General features: G+C 42.6%; 2 protein-coding genes across 32 annotated transcripts in view; one reads left to right on the top strand and one right to left on the bottom strand.

Moving 5' to 3' along the window:
* The window catches only part of MARCHF1 (membrane associated ring-CH-type finger 1), a 232011-nt gene that overhangs the window by 40922 nt on the left and 171797 nt on the right, over nucleotides 1–19292 (top strand). For 7 of the 31 annotated variants that reach the window (XM_064417550.1, XM_064417571.1, XM_064417563.1 and 4 more), the window contains one exon: nucleotides 13520–13717. The exons of the other annotated variants lie outside the window; for them this stretch is intronic. The gene's annotated coding sequence lies outside the window, so the exon portion shown is untranslated. The remainder of the gene's footprint in view (nucleotides 1–13519; nucleotides 13718–19292) is intronic. 31 annotated transcript variants of the gene reach the window in all.
* LOC135299111 (uncharacterized) lies at nucleotides 950–8931 on the bottom strand. The gene is made up of 2 exons (XM_064417544.1): nucleotides 8754–8931; nucleotides 950–2585 (listed from the first exon to the last, which is right to left on the bottom strand). The coding sequence occupies exon 2, from the start codon at nucleotides 2562–2564 to the stop codon at nucleotides 1263–1265; it is 1302 nt and encodes a 433-aa protein (XP_064273614.1). The 5' UTR covers nucleotides 2565–2585; nucleotides 8754–8931; the 3' UTR covers nucleotides 950–1262.

The raw sequence follows: 19292 nt of genomic DNA, 5'->3' as shown, positions 1-19292 counted from the left end.
GTTTTCTTAAAAAAATCATGTTTTCTTCATCATTTATTGCAGTTCTGAATTTTGAATTGAAGTACACTGTATATGAAGCCTTTGTGCTGGCTTCATTTGTATAATAATGTAAAAATTCTAGTTTATAGAGGTATCTTCCAGCTTGTAAATATGTCTTTCCAAAAGATTAGTTATTATGTGAGTTAACACATGTGGAATTGAATTGCATCTGCCATACTACCTTTATTCAGTTCATTTGGCATCAGAGATGTGTAGTGGAGGTTTAGCTTCTTGCAGTAATAAGTAATGTTTGGTAGAGTTTCTGTAAGGATTAGTGAAGTACTTTTATTTAAGATGGCTGAAGGTAAAAGTGTTGAGTATAATCACATAAAGGGAATTAAACTTTTCTACTGCAATTAATATTCCAACCCGTAAAACAGAAGTTTCTGCTCTTCCAATGCATAGGTTTAGAGCAGCTGTCTCCAAAGAGTATAAAACCTGAGAAAACATCCATACTATCCTCTTTCTGGAGCGTGTGCCTTAATGAGACTGCCTCCATTTGTCATTTGGTCCTAGGAGAACTGACATCCATAGCATTCACAGCAGGGCTGTGAATTAAAGTTTCTGACCACCCGCTCTCCGTAATTTCTATCTCTGTGTGGTTCCCAGGCTGTGTGCAGGATGAAACAGGACCTGAACAAAGAACAAAAGCAGATTTTTTGGGCCATGAAGTCTTAATGTGAGAGGGGACTTTCCTGAAGATCCTTATAGCTGTACCAGTTTATGGAATGCTGTAAAAGCTAGAAGGCTGGATAATAAAATTAAATATTGACTATGGCCCCCCGGGGCAGAAGCCCAGCGGGGAGGCCGGTTGTCCAGGATAGCTCAACGAGGGTCCAGGATCGCCCAGCGGGGGTTCAGGCAGCCCAGGCAGCTATAGTGATTTGCCGCTCAGCTCTTTAGTGATTTCAGCTCTTTTAGCATGCCTGGGGCCGTCACCCTAGGTATCGCCGCAGCAGACGCAGAGAGAGAGAGAGAAGCGCTGTGTGGATTCCGCAGGGTTCTTTTATTGGGGTCTCTGCGAAGGGTCCAGGGACAGCTCTCCTCTGCCGAACCGGGCAGAGCTAGGGGTTTTTATACCTTATAGGGGGATTGAAAACTGTCCAATAGTAAGGGTCAGGGGAAAAAGTGGCCTATGGATCTACAGAGAGATAACAGGGTCCGAAGGCGGAAGAGAGGGGCTTCTAAAATCCTTAGTCATGCTGACTTTGGTATTTCCTAGCTCAGGCTTCTGATCTCCAGGGCCTTGCAGGCCCTGTGCCTGCTACAACTCCACTTTCTGTATTTAGAAAAAAGGCGTTCCCTATGGTTCTTTTAAAATAGTGGACAAGGCATGAGAACATAAGTAACACGATGACAATTACAAGAAAAATCCACAACATTCCCTTAACCAAAGATGCAACCCATCCCGTTAATCCCCATTGACCGAAGAGGTCATTGACCCAGTCTGGGGTCTGTTCTACTTTTAAGTCCTTCACAAGTCCCTTCAGTTTCTGGATGTTGGCGTGGATGGATTCCGAGCGTGAAGAGAGATTGAAGCAGCACATCCCTTCGAAGTCCTCGCAGCCATGTCCGTGGGCAAGCAGCAGGAAGTCAATCGCTGCTCGATTTTGGAGTGAGGCATGTCTTGTGGTTTCTTCTTCCTTTAAGAGATCGCTCAGGGCAGCAGAAGTAGCGTTAGCTTGCTTACTGAGCCAGCACCCAAGGTGATTTATGTCACCCAGGGCCTTAGCTGCAGCTACCCATGGTAGGAATATAGAGACCGCTATCTTTTTAGGTTTGTTCCAATCGTATAATTTGGGATCGCAATTTTCATCAAATGCTGTGTAGGACCTTTTGTGGCGTTTTAACTCGCTCTCTTTTTTCCAATTGTGCAACAAGGTGATATTTGGAGTAAGGGTGGAAAGTTTTCCTAGGGTACAGGGACCTCCCTGGAGTCGTGAGGGGATCCCAGCCCATACTCTGTCACCACAGATGAGAAACGTTCCCTTGGGTAGAATTTTGGGATGGAGAGAGGACACAGAGATCACACGAGCAGTGTAATTACACCAATCGTGAGGGTTGTAGGCTTTGTTAATTGGTGATATGTCTTTTCGGTATGTGTTTTTGTTCAGATCAATTTCAGGCAAATTATTCTTTGGACGTCTAAAGTAAAATTTGACACAGAAGGTGGCCTTAGAGGACCCCAATAGATCCAATTCTTGAGGTTCCTCAAGAGCATTGGGCAGTATTTTTGTCCACTCGTCCCAAGTTTCTACCTGGTGGGGTCGCTTACCTGTGGTGCGGAGAAGCTCTGAATTATAGGCGGGCCAATCATCGGCTACGAAAGGAATTCCTACTAGACATGTGGAAAGTGGGTTATCAACGCTCCCCATGGATAAGCACATGTTATCCTGTTTTAATGTTCTTGCTAAGGTTACCCAGACATTATGGCTCGGCTGTGGGCCGATCCAACCGACGGCACATGGCACGGTGAGGAACATCCAGGCAGCAGTGAGGACAGCGCCAACGGAGATATTTTTCATCTTTGGGCAGGAATGGGGCTTCTGATAGGGAATATAAGCAAAACTTGTTATTTTTATGGTAGGAGGGGAGGGTTAGGGTTCCTTTCTTGTTCCTTTCCTCTGTTCCTTCCACCTCCCCCCTTTATTTTTAGTTTTTTACTGTTTTTTGTTTTTGTTTTTTTTCTATGGTGCTAAGGGTGGGGGAGTGGGTAAAAGTTTAGAGGCTTTTGGTAAGGGTAGATAAAAGGGACAATAGGGTTTTTAGGGTAAAAAGGGTAATAACATCTAATTCAGAGAACAGTTTTGTTTTCAGGCTGTGCCTGGCCTAGGGCTTGATGCCACAGAATGTTGTTCAGCTTTCTGGTTTGTCTGCTGCTGTGTGATGGGACAGTCGTCTCCTCCACCTGTGGATGTTTGGCGACGTCTTCGTCTCCAGGCCGAGCTGGTCTGGTTTTGAGGAGGTCTTGTGTTTGACTCAGGAGGATTCTTGTCACTGCTTGTGGAAGTGGTATTTGCAGTGCCTAGGTATGGTTTTATGTTTTTCCCTGGGTACCATCTTGGACCAGATGGTAGCAGAACACACGCGTATCCTCTTCCCCACGTGATGAGTTCGAAAGGTCCAGAGACTTTATGTGTTTCTGGGTCCTTCACCAGCACAGGTGGTTTCTCTGTGAGCTTTGCTTGGGTGGTATTTGCAAAGTGGCGAAGTATTGGTGGATCAGGCTCTGAGGTTGTACAGTTCAGGAAGTTGATGACATAGAGAGCCTTGCAAAGTCTTTCAACTGGAGAGGTGATTTTTGTTCCTCTCTGTTGCTGATTGAGGACTCTTTTGAGAGTTTGATGTGTCCTTTCCACGATGGATTGTCCTGTGGGGTTTGCAGGTATACCTGTCTTGTGTTGTATTCCCCACTCACTGAAGAACTCTTTTAACTTACGAGAGGTATAGGCAGGTCCATTGTCTGTTTTGATCTCCTTTGGTACTCCCAGGGTTGCAAATGCCAGGAGAAAATGTTTTATGGTGTGCTGCGCAGTTTCTCCTGTATGTGTTGATGCAAATACTGCTCCTGAGAACGTATCAACCGATACATGCACGTACTTTGACCTTCCAAAAGGTGCAAAGTGGGTTACATCTGTCTGCCACAGCTGGCAGCTGTTTAAACCTCGGGGATTGACTCCCGTCCCCATAGATGGTATCTGGTAGTTTTGACAGTTCGGGCATGTGGCAACAATAGCTTTTGCCTGATCTTTTGAAAGCTTGAACATTCTGATAAGGGCAGGCACATTTTGATGAAAAAATGAGTGTGACAACTTTGCCTGGGCAAAGATGTTAGGGACATTAGCAGTCTCTATTGCCATGGCTAAGGTGTCTGCTTTCCTGTTCCCTTCTGCAATGAAACCTGGGAGGTCAGTGTGTGACCTCACATGCATTATATAGTAAGGTTGTTTTCTGTGGGAAATTAAGCGTGTTAATGTGGAAATCAATTGGTATAACTTTGGATTGGAAACCTCTTTGAGAAGAGCATGTTCTGCTCTCATAGCTATGCCAGCAACATAAGCTGAATCTGTGACCAGATTAAAAGGTTCGTCTTTGAATTTCTCAAAGGCTCTGACAACAGCTGCTAACTCCGCAATCTGTGGAGATCCCTCCACTATTTTTATGTCAGATTCCCAATTTTGGGTCTTAGGGTCCCTCCATGTCATTACCGACTTGTGGGATGACCCTGAGCCATCTGTAAAGACGGTTAGAGCTTTGAGAGGTGTCCTACTTTGGACTAATTTTGGAGTCAGATGAAATGTCACATCACGATTAAAAAGCTTATGTTTTGGGATATGCACTGAAATTTGGCCTGTATAGCTATCTAAGGCATACTGGAGACTCTCATTGGTCTGGAGCAAATGCTCCAGGTCCCCAGTGGTCATTGGCAAATATATGCATGTGAACTCACACCCTGCAAGGGAACGGAGGCGAGTTCTAGCCTTTTTTATTAAATGTGCCATAATTTCTTGGAAGGTGGTAATGGTCTTTGTGGGTTGGTTATTTGTAAAGATCCACTCCAGGATTAGTAAAGGGTCTCGAAGTTGAGTGTCCCATTGGAAAATCAGTCCATAGAACCTAGGTGCTTTTCCCAGAATGACGAACTGGAAAGGCAGGCTGGGCTCAAAGCGATGGGCTTTGCGTGAAGACAGGGCTTCTTGGACCTTGGTGATGGCATCTCGGGCCTCTGGTGTTAGAGTGCATGGAGAGTCCAGATTCTCCTTGCCCCGAAGAAGGCTGAACAGTGGAGCGAGGTCCTCTGTTGTAATTCCTAGCAGTGGACGTACCCAGTTGATGGATCCGCACAGACTGTGTAAGTCTCTCAGGGTTTTTGGGTCGTCTCGGATGGCGAGCTGCTGGGGTACGATGGTCCGTTCCCGGATCTGGAGTCCAAGGTAAGTCCATGGATTGGTGTACTGTATTTTGTCCTCACGGATCTCAAATCCTGCCTTTTCTATGGTTTCAATAGTCCTTTTAACCGCTTTGTCCAAGTACGTTTTTTCTGGTGCACAGACCAGGATATCGTCCATATAGTGATGGATGATCGCATTCGGGAATAGGTTCCGAACAGGAGACAGGATGTGAGCCACATACCACTGGCATATACTTGGACTGCACTTTAGTCCTTGTGGAAGAAAACACCAATGATATCTCTTGAGTGGAGCCTCTCTGTTAAGAGAGGGAACGGAGAAGGCAAACCGTGGAGCGTCCTGGGGATGCAGCGGGATGCTGAAGAAACAGTCTTTAATATCAATGATAGCAAGTGTCCAGTCTCTAGGCAGCATCGATGGTGAGGGCAGGCCAGGCTGAAGGGGACCCATGTCCTCGATGACCTCGTTGATTTTTCGAAGATCGTGGAGGAGCCTCCACCTGTCAGTTCCAGGCTTTTGTAGTACGAAGACTGGAGAATTCCAAGGGCTGGTGGTCTCTACGATGTGGCCTTTGGCGAGCTGTTCATCCACAAGGGCATGTAGTGCGCGCAGTTTGACTTTAGAGAGGGGCCACTGCTCGATCCAGATCGGCTTATGGCATTTCCAGGTGAGACGAGGAGTGTCTGGCAGTGCGCGCTCCTCAGTGGCCCCAATTAGAAATCCGGACTGGGAATACGTAGGGAGGCTCCCCACTGACATAAAATGTCCCGTCCATACAAGGTGATGGGGGCCCTTACCACAAATGGGCGGATGGTTGCCAACTTGCCTTCAGGCCCTTCGACGAGGATGTTGTTCTTGCTCCGCATGGAAACTGTAGCTCCACCGATCCCTGTGATCATGCCTGCCACAGGTTGTAGCTCCCAGTGTGCTGGCCATTCTGAGCGGGCGATGATGGTCACGTCTGCACCGGTGTCCAGCATCCCTGGTAGGTGGAACTTCTCTCCTCTGCAGGTAAGACCGCACTCGACGACAGGCTTACTCGGTCCCACAACTTGTATCCACATTGCTGTGGGGTTGAGAGGAAGCTGTTCCCTGTGATTCTTAGGGAGTAGAAAGGCCTGTGCGAATGGGGTACCCTTTGGAAGAAAATATGGTGAGTCTGTGCAGTACACTTGGACAAAGATTTCTTGTCCCGGGTGCACTGTTTGTACTTCTGGAACAACAAATATTTCCTTTGGGCTATGGAGAGAATCACCTATAATTAGGATGTTAGAAGGACCTCCTTTTGGTCCACGTTTGCCTGTGGGAACACGATAAACATTGTTATTTTTAAAGTCAATGGACAGTGCAGTTACCAGCTGACGGCGCGTTCCCTTTGGTATTGCTCCGTGTGTTGGATCCTCCTCATGTGGTCTGGAATCTCCTGGGATGGTGCGTGACTGGGTCTGGATGGCCTTTGATTTGATGTCCTTGCGTGGGGCCCCACCACGCTCCGATGGAAGTTTCCCGGACGCGGCTGATAGTACTGCTGATTCTGGGGCCTTTGGTGGAAATTGCGAGGGTGCCTGGGAGGTGACCTCTCTGGACAGTCCTTTATAAAATGTCCAAAATCTCCGCAGTGGTAGCAGCGGACCTGATCTTTAGAAGCTATTACTGCATATGCACTAGAAACTCCTTCTGCAACACCCTTAGTAACTGCTTGTGCCACTGTATCTTCAGTGGACAGGTGGCGTGTGCAGCTTTCCAGCATTTGCTCTATGGTAGGTTCTATGTCCAAGGGTAAGGCTCTCAGAATTGTTTTACATTTTTCATTCGCATTACTCATGGCAAGTTTACACAACAGTTCTTTTCTTGCCTCTGTGCTCTCTATTTGTTTTTCCAGAGCATCCTTAATTCTATCCACAAATTTGATAAAGCTTTCATCTATTCCTTGTTTGATAGTAGAAAAATGGTGGGTAGGGGTAGAATCATCTGGGGTGAGAAATAAAGAGGTTTTTGCTGCTATAGCCACGTCTTGTAATGTTGCCTTAGGTAAAGTATCAGCTTGGTCAGAGGGTTTCTGCAAATCCCCTTCACCAGCCAGCTGTTCGAGTGTAAAATTTGGCTTATCAGCATCTGCAGCATAGTTATCTGATAATGTTTTTAATTGCTTTTTCCAATGCCTTTCCCAAAGCATGTACTCGGCGGGAGAAAGGAGGCACTGGGCAATATTTTTAATATCGTGGGGTACCAGAACATGTGCTGAGAACGTAGCTTCTAGGAAATTTCTAAAAATATGTGAACTTCTACCATGTTCTGTGGCTGTATTTCTTAATTGCACAAGTTCTTTATTTGTAATAGGTTCCCATGTCTTTCTATTAGTGGCACCTCCTTTTTTCCCCTTCTTATATTCTACTGGAAAGGCAGTAATTCTCTGAGCTAATTGCCAGTCCCCTGCCTGTGTGGCTTCCATTTTTATTTTTGCCCAAGGATCTACATATTCTATTTCCAAATCAGAATCGCTGTCACTGCTGTCATCAGATGACGAGAAGTGAGAGCTATCAGGCCTTGCCTTATGTTTCTTATGGCTGGCTGGAGCTGCATTTGGCAGAGGTGCCTGTGGCTGGACCGGGTATAAGGCAGCACATGGCAGGACGTGGCTACACGTGGCACATGGCGGGGTGGCCGTGCAATGCGTGATACAGCAGGCACAGGACTGGGGGGCGTGGGGAGGGGGGGCAGAACTGAGGGAAGTCTGGGGGGTCCCGACCGGGGGCTGCGGAGCGTGGGTATGGGGTTGCGCAGCGAGGGTATGGGGGCAGGGGGTGTGCGGGATGGAAGGGGCGGCGGGACTGAGGGAGGGTGCGGCGGGCACGATTCCGGCGGCAGGCAAAAGCGCGGTGGTGGGGGGGGGCGCGGGTACCCAGGCGGGCTGATCCCGTGCCGCAGCAGGGATGATGCCGGCGGCAGGGAAAGACACGATGGTAGCGGGGGGGGCGAGGGCGGGGGAGGGAGTGGGGGCGGACGCGGCAGGGACAGGAGGGACGGCAAGGGGGGTGGGGGTGGCCCCAGTAGGGTCGGGGGGAGCAGGGGGAGGGGTGGGGTTTGGGTCAGTCCCGGCGGGAACTGGCGCAGATGCTCTCGGAGATAACGCAGAGCAAGGAGGCGCGCAGGATGTGGCTCCCGAGGGGAAGGCGGGGGGGAAGAGGGGGTGGGCAGGGGCCGTGGGCGCCCTGGGGTCGGGTGGTTGCGGCGCAGATGGCGGGACACTAGGACCCAGCGGAGTGCTGGATTCCAGGGTGGAGGGGCTGTTATCTCCTCCATTAGCATTTGAAATAGGCGCTTCTGTTAAGTGAGATAAGAACTTTTCGTTTCGTTCGACAGAAGTTAGCCCTGAGGCTAAAATCTTTTTGTTAGTTTTTTCTACAGCTTTAGTTATAGCGTGAAACATAGGTAAAAACCGAGTTACAGAAAAGTCTTGGTTAGTTTGAAACTTATATATCGTGGTCCCAATTGTATCCCAAAAGGAGTCTAAGGTAATAGTCTGTGTATTAGTATCTGGGAAGTGGCAGAGAATCCATTTTATAAAACGTTTCAGGTTAGTTTTTGAAAGGTTACCTTTAGAAAAAGAAAAGTTGTTAGAAGATAGGATTTCTAGGATTAGGGAATATAAATCTCTCTCGTTCTGGGATCGTTTACTAAGCTTTGATCCCATTTTTCAGTTCCCGCCAGCAGAAAAAAGAGAAAAAAAAAAGAAAAAAACCCAAAAAAAAGGACCCAAGGAAAAAATATTTTTGCGCGCAAGAGAGGCTGTGTTAAACTTACACTTTTCAGCCTGTTGTGGGTCAAAGTTCTGCTGGGGGTCGTCTGCTCATCAGCCTCCGCGAACACTCGCGTGCCCAGGTGTCGTTGTTGCGGGTCGGCTGACGTCCTGTCCAGAAGAGTCCTTCTAAAACGAAGAGCTTCTCCTTCCAGGATCTCTGGCGAGCGGAGGCAGTGACAATTTCACGAAGAAGTGCTGCTCCTCTGAAATGCCAGGTCCGGCATTCAGTTCCGCGGCCAGGCTATCACGGCGGTTCAGATGTTGGCCCAGGGGCCCCCCGCTGTTCGGGCGTCGGCTATGTTCGGAGCGCCAGCTATGGCCCCCCGGGGCAGAAGCCCAGCGGGGAGGCCGGTTGTCCAGGATAGCTCAACGAGGGTCCAGGATCGCCCAGCGGGGGTTCAGGCAGCCCAGGCAGCTATAGTGATTTGCCGCTCAGCTCTTTAGTGATTTCAGCTCTTTTAGCATGCCTGGGGCCGTCACCCTAGGTATCGCCGCAGCAGACGCAGAGAGAGAGAGAGAAGCGCTGTGTGGATTCCGCAGGGTTCTTTTATTGGGGTCTCCGCGAAGGGTCCAGGGACAGCTCTCCTCTGCCGAACCGGGCAGAGCTAGGGGTTTTTATACCTTATAGGGGGATTGAAAACTGTCCAATAGTAAGGGTCAGGGGAAAAAGTGGCCTATGGATCTACAGAGAGATAACAGGGTCCGAAGGCGGAAGAGAGGGGCTTCTAAAATCCTTAGTCATGCTGACTTTGGTATTTCCTAGCTCAGGCTTCTGATCTCCAGGGCCTTGCAGGCCCTGTGCCTGCTACAATTGACCATTACTCAAGCATTCCAGTTTGATTTACCTGTAAATAGCAATGACATTTGGTATCCAACAAGAAATATGTTTGGGAAAAAGTCCCATTCTGCTGTGAATAACCTACATATAAAACCTTGTTAAAATGGTAAATTTCCTTTCCATATGAAACTGATACTTTAAAAAAATAACTTGAGGTTATTTAATTTTTTAGCAAATCTGACTCAATATTTTTCTAATATTTTGTATTTTCAAGAGTGTGTGTTTAGTTTTTTTGATTGCTGTTCCTACTTAGAGTATATACAACAATATTCCTATCCTTAAAAGGTTTTTCAGAATTTTATAAACTTATGTCTGTCAGTATCTGAAGGGAGGCTGACAAGAGGATGGAACAGGCTCTGCTCACTGGTGCTGAGCAATAGGAAAAGAGGCAACGGGCAGAAACTGATGCTCACGAAATTCCTCCTGAACATGAGGTAGAGCTTCTGTATGGGTGAGTGAGCACTGGAATAGGTTGTCCAGAGAGGCTGTGAAGTCTCTCTCGCTGGAGATATTCAAGAACTGTCTGGATGCAATCCTCTGCCTTGTTCTCTTGGATGACCCTGCTTGAGCAGGGAGGCTGGACCAGGTGATGCCCTGTGCTTGCCTCCAGCATTACCCATTCTGTGATCCTGTGACTGGCACAGTTTTCTGACAGAATGATGTATTTTGGAAAAAGGAGGAAAACATCAAGTTTCATCTATCCCCATAAAAACGTATGCTGGAAGTTCAGTAGATTTCTTCATATTCCACTTCAGTTTCTAAAACGTTGAGAAGTCGTCATGCTTCTAGTGTTTCTGATAAATTCTGTGTAATATAATTATATCAGCCCTCAGTTCTGAGAAGGTGGCAATCCATGGCTAGCAGGAATAGCACATTATCATCACTCTAATAACATTTTCTATTTTTTTGTGGAGAATGTTTCTTGATTCATATTCACCAAGCTGTTTATGTTTCAAACATGAAAATTGCTAGTGGGTGGCATACTCTTATTGTGCATGTGTATCAGAAATCATCTGTCATCTGATTTAAACTTCAATTTAGTCAGCAGAGCATCTCAATTTGGAGAAAATTGGACTCCATTATAAAACACAATTGTGATAGGATTATGTTTTTATGGTAATGCATGTAATTTATTGCTCTTATTATCATGCAACAGATTGTAGAGTAATGTTTTGACTTACTAGTTTAAAAATGCTTTGGAGTATGAGCATTATAACATTACTCTTATGGGGTTTATTTTTTTTTCTTTAAAACTTTAGGGAGACATACATCAACCTGACTATCATGGATAACATTATAAGGAATTTTCAAAAGGTATTTGGTACTATGAGACAAGTAAACAAGGGATACAATATTTATAGAAAGATGGCAAAGGTGTTTATTCAAGAGTGAAATGAAGATCTTTTAATTAAGTTACAGCGTTCCAGCTGGTTTTATTTACCATAATCTTGTATTTTGCTTCATGCACTTGGGTGGTATCTTGTCTCTGAGCAGATTAAGTGCTAAAGTTGTGAATACACAGTAGTTAAATCAAACAACCTTCCTTTCCTGGGAGGAACTTCATAACACTTTTGCAAATATTGAGCTATAACAACAATTCCAGTTTCATAAAAACTTCTAATTGAACCTACTGGCCAAGTTCATGTAATCCCTGGGAGGCTGGATTCTGTCATTTTGGATTTTCTCCTCTTTCTTGAAGCACAAGGACTCGTGCTGGTCAGCAAATTCTTCTGTTCCAGAAGTGTAGGGTCTGAATGTCTTGTGGCTCTTGGTCAAGTGACAGCTCCCCTGAGAAATGGACAGCTTCTTTCCATCCAGAAATGTGCTTGATAAGGGATGGCAATCCTATAAGACCTCTCTGCTATTTGTAATTATCAATTTTAATTTATATGCCCAATCTGTTCCATCATTAGAACATGAGAGATATTCACATACTCAAAATTTCATGTAGCTTAGGGTTTTTTTTAAGTGGATAGGAACAACATGCATTACTTTCCTGGCAGAAGAAAAATAGTATTGTGTTTTTGCAAGTGCCTTTTACTTTGCATCACTGTGTTCTGAGTACAGTTATTCAGTAGACAGCTATGAAGAAGTGTGTATGTGTAGGTCAAGCACATGCATTTAGAGTCGCCTCATGTTTTAATTTGTTTTAGTTTTATTACAATGGGATACAGTCTGGACTAGGTGTCTTCCAAATCTCAAAATTTAATTTTTAGTGTGATTTGTTCTCAATACTGTTACTAAAAGATAATCGGGGAATTTCAAATTATTAAAAAAAAAAATTAACTAACTGAGATTGAAACAGTGATTATTCAAGCCACTGACAAATTTACTTTTTCTTCTATATATGGGGAGCAGGGGGAAATTCAGGAGTTACGTATGGGTAAAACTTAAATCGGATTTACGCAAGTTCATTCTTAAAATTATATGTTAATTGTTTTCCCTAGTTGTTGGTCCTCTGGCACCCTCAGAGTTGTTGCTGATATTTGTGCAGTTCTGTCCATTGTCCTAAAGTTGGTGGGTGAATGACTAAATTATGTGAAATGTTGTATTCTTTAGTCTTCATAGGGCAAAATGTTGTTGATAAAGCTATTCATTTTTTTGGAGTTTTTTTTTTCATTATGTGGAGTAGTTCAAGCAGATTTGCAGGTGAGGTCTGCTCATCCTGGAGGGCAATGCTGCTTTGTGACCCTGCTCTGTCATTACCTTGTGGAGGTGGGAGATCAGATGGGACGCTTGAGAAATGTACATTTTGATGGTAACATTGTAGATGGTGGCATCATCAGTAGGGGAGAACAGTTGTCAAGTGTTTTTTTTTTATGTGAGCATTTTATGAATTATGTGACAGACGAAAAGGGAAGCTACTGCTAAGCTACTGAGAAACTACTGTTTCTCAGAAAAGTTTTTGTTTTCTTTGTCCTAAAGACTAAATTTTAAATTCAGATTTAATCACTTTCCTGATTGTTTTTAAGTCTTTCTTCTTAATATATGCTTTTCAGAATACAGTCCCAGAGAATACTTTTGATAGGGATTCAGTATTGTTGTCCTTCCCTTTACAATCCACAAGTATGTCTGTAATTTTCAGCTTACCTCACAATTAACATTTACTGGTCTTTTTCTGCTTATAGAATGTTTATTCTCTCAAAAATGCTTCATTCTGTTCTTTGCTATAATAAATGTTGCTTCTACCAGATAGCAAAGTGAATGGACAGAAGGAGTGAGATCTTTACTGAGACAGCTAAAATTAATTTTAGAGTAGCAGAGGTGAGCCACATAATGGAGTGCAATGTGTGCCTTTTGTGCTGTAGTGAAGCATTTGGGCAGTATGATTTTGGAGTGATTTTCTTGCTCAGTAATTTACTTAATTATCAAGTCTCTTCTTTAAAAAAAAAAACAAAACTCTGATTTTCTTTGCCAAAAGGAAACTCAAATTTTTTTTTTGCCAATATTTTTTTATTAGCTTAAAATTAAATTTATACAGGTTGTTCTATTCAGATACTCTGCCTTTTTGTAAGTCAAATTATTTATCGCTTCATTGCTTTGCAAGTTTTTCCTGCTGTAAGCATTTTTCCCAAACAAGGAGATGTAACTACAGCCTTAATAATGTCTTTCAGTGTAATGGATTATAAAAGATTCTGAAGAAATTGGTACAAGCAAAGTTATAATTCTTTGTGCTATTTTTCTTTGCTTATCTAATGGCAGCTCTTCCTGCAGAATAGACAAGCTTTTATGTCTCTCTACAGCTCTGTCATGTGACTGCCTTACTATGAGCATATTTCTTGATAAATTCTCAATATTAGGGAACAGCCTTTGGCCTAAAATAAAGCACTGAAGACTGCATAAATGGCAAGCCAATTTACTGAGGATTTTTCTTTGTCTACATCCTGCCTTTTAAACACAAATATGATTTTTTTTTTTTTTTGGTCATAGGCATTTCATTTTGGGGTTTTGAATTGAATTTCTTCTGAGGCTTATCTGCCTTCATGATGCCAAGACCTCAAAAAACAGAAAGGTATAGGAAACCAACCCAAAGCAGCAGCAGCGACAACAAAAAATAAAGCAGGAACAGAGTTTTCTGCCTGGAAACTTTGCAAACTAAATGAAAGACAAATTAATAAATTCAGACAGGTAAGAATGAACAAATACAGGATGAAAATATTGATGTAAAAATAAAGAGGGGGTCAAAAATTGGTTCAGGTATTTGTTGCAACCTCTTACATGCTCATATTAGTGTGGTTTTATTTACTCAGTAAAGCATGTGACATTAAATGAAATCTGTTTTGCATTTACACCAGAGAGATCTGGTGCTTACAGGAAAAAAATGTGTCCCAGGGGAAGGACTATGTCTTCAAACCTTCTGGTTTTCCTCCTAAGGTCATATTGTTCATGGTTAGCTTGTGCTCAAATCATTCTAATAGCTCCTTCTTCTTAATTTCACTTGTTCTTTGGAGAATATGGATCAAGGTAAAAAGACATCAGTGTGATCATACAGGCTGTGATAGTGGGGAGGAAGAAACCCGAACTAAGAGTGAAGCATCTGTGCAAGTGGTTCTCAACTAAGCATTTACTGAATCACAGGAAATCAAAGTCTGTTGGGAAGGATTTCAGGGGTTATCCAGCCTAAACTTTGGGCTGAGCAGGGCTGTGGCCATACCTGGGTCAGATCTCTCAGGACTCTGGTCTTGGACACTTGGAAGGATGTGGAGATTCCATAGCCTCCATGGACAAAAAATCAAGAGCAGCATTACTTTTCTAGGGAAATGTTGGCTCCCTGATGTTTGGCCTGAAGCTCTCAAATGTCCATTTGTGGCTGTTTCCCCTTGCTTAGCTGTCTGCCACTACTGAGAATTTCCTTGTCTTTGTGGTTCCCCTTCCCATCAGCTTGTGCGTCTAGCCTGCCAATCACCAGACTGAATAAGGCCAGCATCCTCAACCTCTCCTCATGTGTCATGGTCCCCTGAGTGTTGTGACAGTCCTCTGCTGGCCCTCTCCACACTGCTCTTGTGAGGCTGCAAAAACCAGCACTGTAGGATGCCAGTCGCATCACTGCAAAGTGTAAGATGGCAATAAATTGTTCTTTGGGCCCTGTTTAATGATGCTCAGGGTGCAGTTTTCCTCATTAGTGACAAGAGCGTACTGCTGGCTGTTGTTCATCTGTTCTTCTCTGTGTCCCTTGTAAGAGCTTGGGCCTTGACTGCTGTTCTACACTGCAGTTACAGTGCTGAAGGTGTAAAATTTAGTACTTGTCTGTGTTAAAACTTTGTGAGGTACATGATGCCCAGTCCTCAAGGTTGCTGAGGTGTCTCTCAGTTGAAGTTCTGCTCTGTCAGCCATTTCTTCTGCTTCAGTGTCATCTGCAGGTTTGCTAAGGATACAGTCTCACAGATCCTTTACTGATCTGTAAAGTGTTATACAATGATTGGAAAGGATCTATGAGACCAGCAAAAGGATGATAATTTTGGCATTAATAACATCAATGTGACTTTGATGAGACCTATTGAGGTCACCTTCTGAATATACAGGAGAATAGTTGCTGTTACTTTTTCCGGACATTGAACTTTTCAAAAACTAGCCTGGGTCTGCTTAAGACAATGTTTATTGTAGGGAAGAAGCTAAAGATCTTGATTCCTATTCATAGGTTCTGATATGGTTTATTGTGTTCCAGAGAAACACAAACTCAGTCTTGGGAAGTATTCCTTGGTGAGGTCTGTCCTAAAGAGAGCACTAATCTTCAGACCCACCCCTAAGTCCTGTTTTCTCTGCTATATGCTCTACCAGTCTAGATAGTCATGTTCTTGCTATTCTGCCTCAATTTCCTTTTTTTTTTTTTTAAACTCTTATCATTCCCAGAAGCTTGATGAGTAACACAGTCTGCTATGACATGAAGGATGTGTTAACATGGACTTAGTCTTCTCAAGTTCAGGAGACAGTTAAATGTTCTCTTGCAAGCCAGACAAATTGTGCTGCAAAGTTGTATGAAGTGTCTTCAGTCTTGTAGTTTTAAAAGTGGGTGTGGTTGCCCCTATTCAGTAGTATGGATTCATGGGTGCATGAAGCAATTCACTGCACTCTTGAGGAACGTGCCTAAATTTGTAGAAGTTAAGATTTAAAACTGCACTCCTGCCCCTCTTGGTATTGCAAACACAGTGAGGTAAGAATTATGTTGAAGTTATTTTAGCATTTCAGAAATAGGAAGTCTGTTAAATCTTTCCAAACTTGGTCAGCCACTCTGGAGTTAGCATTTTGTACTCATGTTCTCTTCCATTAAAACATGTTAAAACTCACAGCTGAACTGAAATTTAGCAGTTATTATGTAGGTAAGATTCTTGTTTTTAAGCTGAAGTTTTAAACCTGTGAAAACTCAAGGAAATAAGTAGTCATCTATACAAGTCTTCAACATTTCAACCCTGCTTCATATGGAGGCTATTCTATAATGGTTGGAGTAGGATAATTAAGTAACCAATATGTATTTGCACTGTAATTATTAAAATTAAAGAACTTTCAGTTGGGTATCATTGAAGCATTTAGCTCTCAGTGGAGGGGAAGTAGTAGCTAGTTGTGTACCAGAAGTACAACTTTTGATTGCCAGAGTAGTTGTGAAACAAGCCTGTGTTTGACATCTTTTCTGGACAAAGGCGATGCCTTCAGAGTAGAAGCTGATTGGAGTACTTTTGTTATAAAAGATTGAAATTCTAGTGTAAACTACCCAGATGATTACCTTCCTCAGAAACTTTGATTATGATTTTCTGTTCCTGTGTGGCCTTAAATGTTTGTAAATTAACCATTTTCACTTTTCTTCCAGTGCAATACTGTCATTTGTTCTTTTTTTCTGATGCAGGGCCAGAAGTTTCTCTACAAGCTCACTTGCTATCAGCTGGTTTAACAAAAATGGTCTCTTCAAACTTTTCCTCTTTATAAAACATATTACTTGTTTTTCTATGGTAGTGATTCAGTGGCATTATAGTATAATTTGTTGTAGTGCCACAGCAGTGAGCAGATGAAAGTTTTGAGTGTGTGCAGTTAATTAGATGAAATGTATTTTGACAGACACCTAGTAATTAGGCTTTAAATTTGATTTTTTTTTTGCATTTAATTATGTTTTATTTCAGCTCTTTGCTGAGAAGCTTTTCATTAGCTGTTAGGAGTTTGTGTTTCTGAATTCCACTGAATTGCATGAAGTGATGTAAGTTAAGTCGTTATGAGCTTATTATATGTGCAAAGCTGTCAGTCTGTTTTTCTGAAATTTTTTCCAAGCTTAGGATGCAACATGTTTATGGAGTGACTGGTTTTAAGAGTCAGTTTAAGCACAGGGAATAAATTCAGATTACATGTGTGGCTAACCATGTTGCTCTACTATGATGTATGCTGCCAGTGCTACTTGGCACGTGACTTGGGTTGAAATAAACAAAAATACACTAAGTGTTCTACTACATCCACCTAAGTATAATACTTAAATGTATTTCCTAAGTTTGACAAAGTTGTTTCATAGAGGAAATCGATAAACTTCTGTTGTTGCAGTTCCTTTTCCTTCCCAAACTCGTTTTGTGAACTTGGTACCGAAGCTGTTCAGTTACAATAATGGCATATTTTTCCTATTTAATGCACTTTATTTAAAACCAAAAAACCCTACTGTGTGTAGGACTTGTTCATCTTACCTGGTTTCCCTGAAGTCCTGACATGAAAATTACCTGTGTGAAAACCATTTTTACTCTGAAAGAATTGATTTATAAGCTTGTTCTCACACAACATGTATCTGCCCATGTTGTTCCCCAGAGAGTGTTGTGAGGTATTTATCTTAATGTCCTCTCTCAAGCTGTAACATAGCTTTTGGGAAGGTTCTATGAGTACACACTGTGTAATATTTTACTATATTGATTACTGTGTAGTATTTTACTAGATTGATTGATAAATGAGAGAGACAAAATAAGGGGTGTGTAGCAAAGCTTTTAACCATAAACTCATTCCTTGAAATACCAAGTTTTCTTGCACACTTTGTCAGCATCATTAAGCTCACCTGTATGGTTATGCCTGGTTTTATGCTTTTGTGAACACTAAACATGAATGGAAATTTGATGACGAATGGATTGAAAGGTAGTTAAGGAGCTACATGCTAAACTGTAACCAGCCACCTGCCCATTTTCTCTCTCCAATTCCCTTTGGAACACTGAAGGACCAAGTGCTCATGAGACCTGTCTCTCATGCCTCAGGCTCTTGTGTTGGATCAGCTGGATTTTTTGCTGTGATCCAAATCTTTTTTGTCCTCTGTTTCATGTGTACTGATTTTTTTTTTTAACTTTTTGATCAGAAATTGTAGCAGTTAGTGTATATAATGAATTTAAGGTTTGAGATAATTGGAAAAATGTTTTGCTCTGGCAGTTCTTAGAGCGAAACAAAACAAATGTGCCTGTAAATGCACAGTATTTCTTTTGGGTTACTGTGGGAGCTGAGCACAAGGACTGGTAAAGAGCAGTGCTGGCAGAGAAACAGCTCTTCTGGGGAGTGAAAGTAATGCTAGGCTTTTCTTAAAAACTGTCTGAAAATCTTTGCTGAGATTTTTGTAGTGAGCTCATCCTGAACAAGCTGAAGCAGTGGAGCTGGAAGAATCCTTACCATGTTTGTATTTCTATGGAAGAATGAGCACAGAATATGTTGTCTGGGCCCTAATGCCTGCATGGAGGAAAAAACCTGTGACATTATTTAAATATCCCCATACACAGAATTGAGTGTTAGTACTGCTCTTGATATTGGGGAGGTGGTTTTTTGTTTGTTTGTTGAGGTGTTTTTTTTTGTTTTGTTTTGGTTTTTTTTGTTGGTTGGTTGGTTTGCTTTGTTTTGGTTTTGTTCTGGGATCCCAAGTAATTTTTGTTTATATGAAGTGCTCATTCTGAGAGTTTTGATTGGTCATTTTTGGTTTTTTCTTGTTGGATTTTTTTCCTGTGCTAGTTATTTCTTTTTGTTATTCATATCCAGACACAGAACCAGTATGGTAATGAGAGATACTTCTATGTGTATGTGTGGTAATAGCTTTACATTTGTTTCTTCATTATTTTTTCCACTGTTTTTGACTCTGTCACTGGGGGAAACCTGAGCCAAAGGAAGGAAGTACACAGAAAACCTACTGCTTTGTATACTTAGAAATCAGCAACTTTTTTGTAACAGACATATTATCAACACCAGGATTGCATCTATGTCAGGGTTTCTTGAGATACTGTCCTTGCTGGCATATCTCTGATAGGAGAGAAGGAGTTCAGATGTAGCCATTGAAAAACAGAACACAGTTCATTACATCACAGTATTGTTGTCATAACCAATGCATTTACAGCATTTATTCAGTAAACCCTCAGTTTGTATAGGTCAGCATTGTTATTTTTATATAAAAATGCAAATTAGAAAACTGTAACTATGAAAATAATAAAACCATAGCTGACTACAGGAGACAGTATATATCCACATGACTGTAAGGGAAAGATAGGGGTGTGATTTAATTATGCCCTTAGATGTCAAATTTTACCAGTTTTTGTTGCAACAGGAATACAAGGCCCTGACAAAATTACTAGAAAACTGGCTAACATGAGGCTAACGTAAATGTTCATTTGTTGAGCAGAAGAGTCTTTGAAGGAATACACCAATGCAATCAATTTTGCATTTTATTTTCCTTGAAACAAACAAAAATTTCATTGAGACAGTTTGTTACTGTTTCTAC

Source organism: Passer domesticus, chromosome 4 (assembly GCF_036417665.1).
Source record: "Passer domesticus isolate bPasDom1 chromosome 4, bPasDom1.hap1, whole genome shotgun sequence".
Lineage (NCBI taxonomy): Eukaryota > Metazoa > Chordata > Aves > Passeriformes > Passeridae > Passer > Passer domesticus.
The sequence above is the reverse complement of the archived record's forward strand: the minus strand, read 5'-3'. Positions and strand labels throughout refer to the sequence as shown.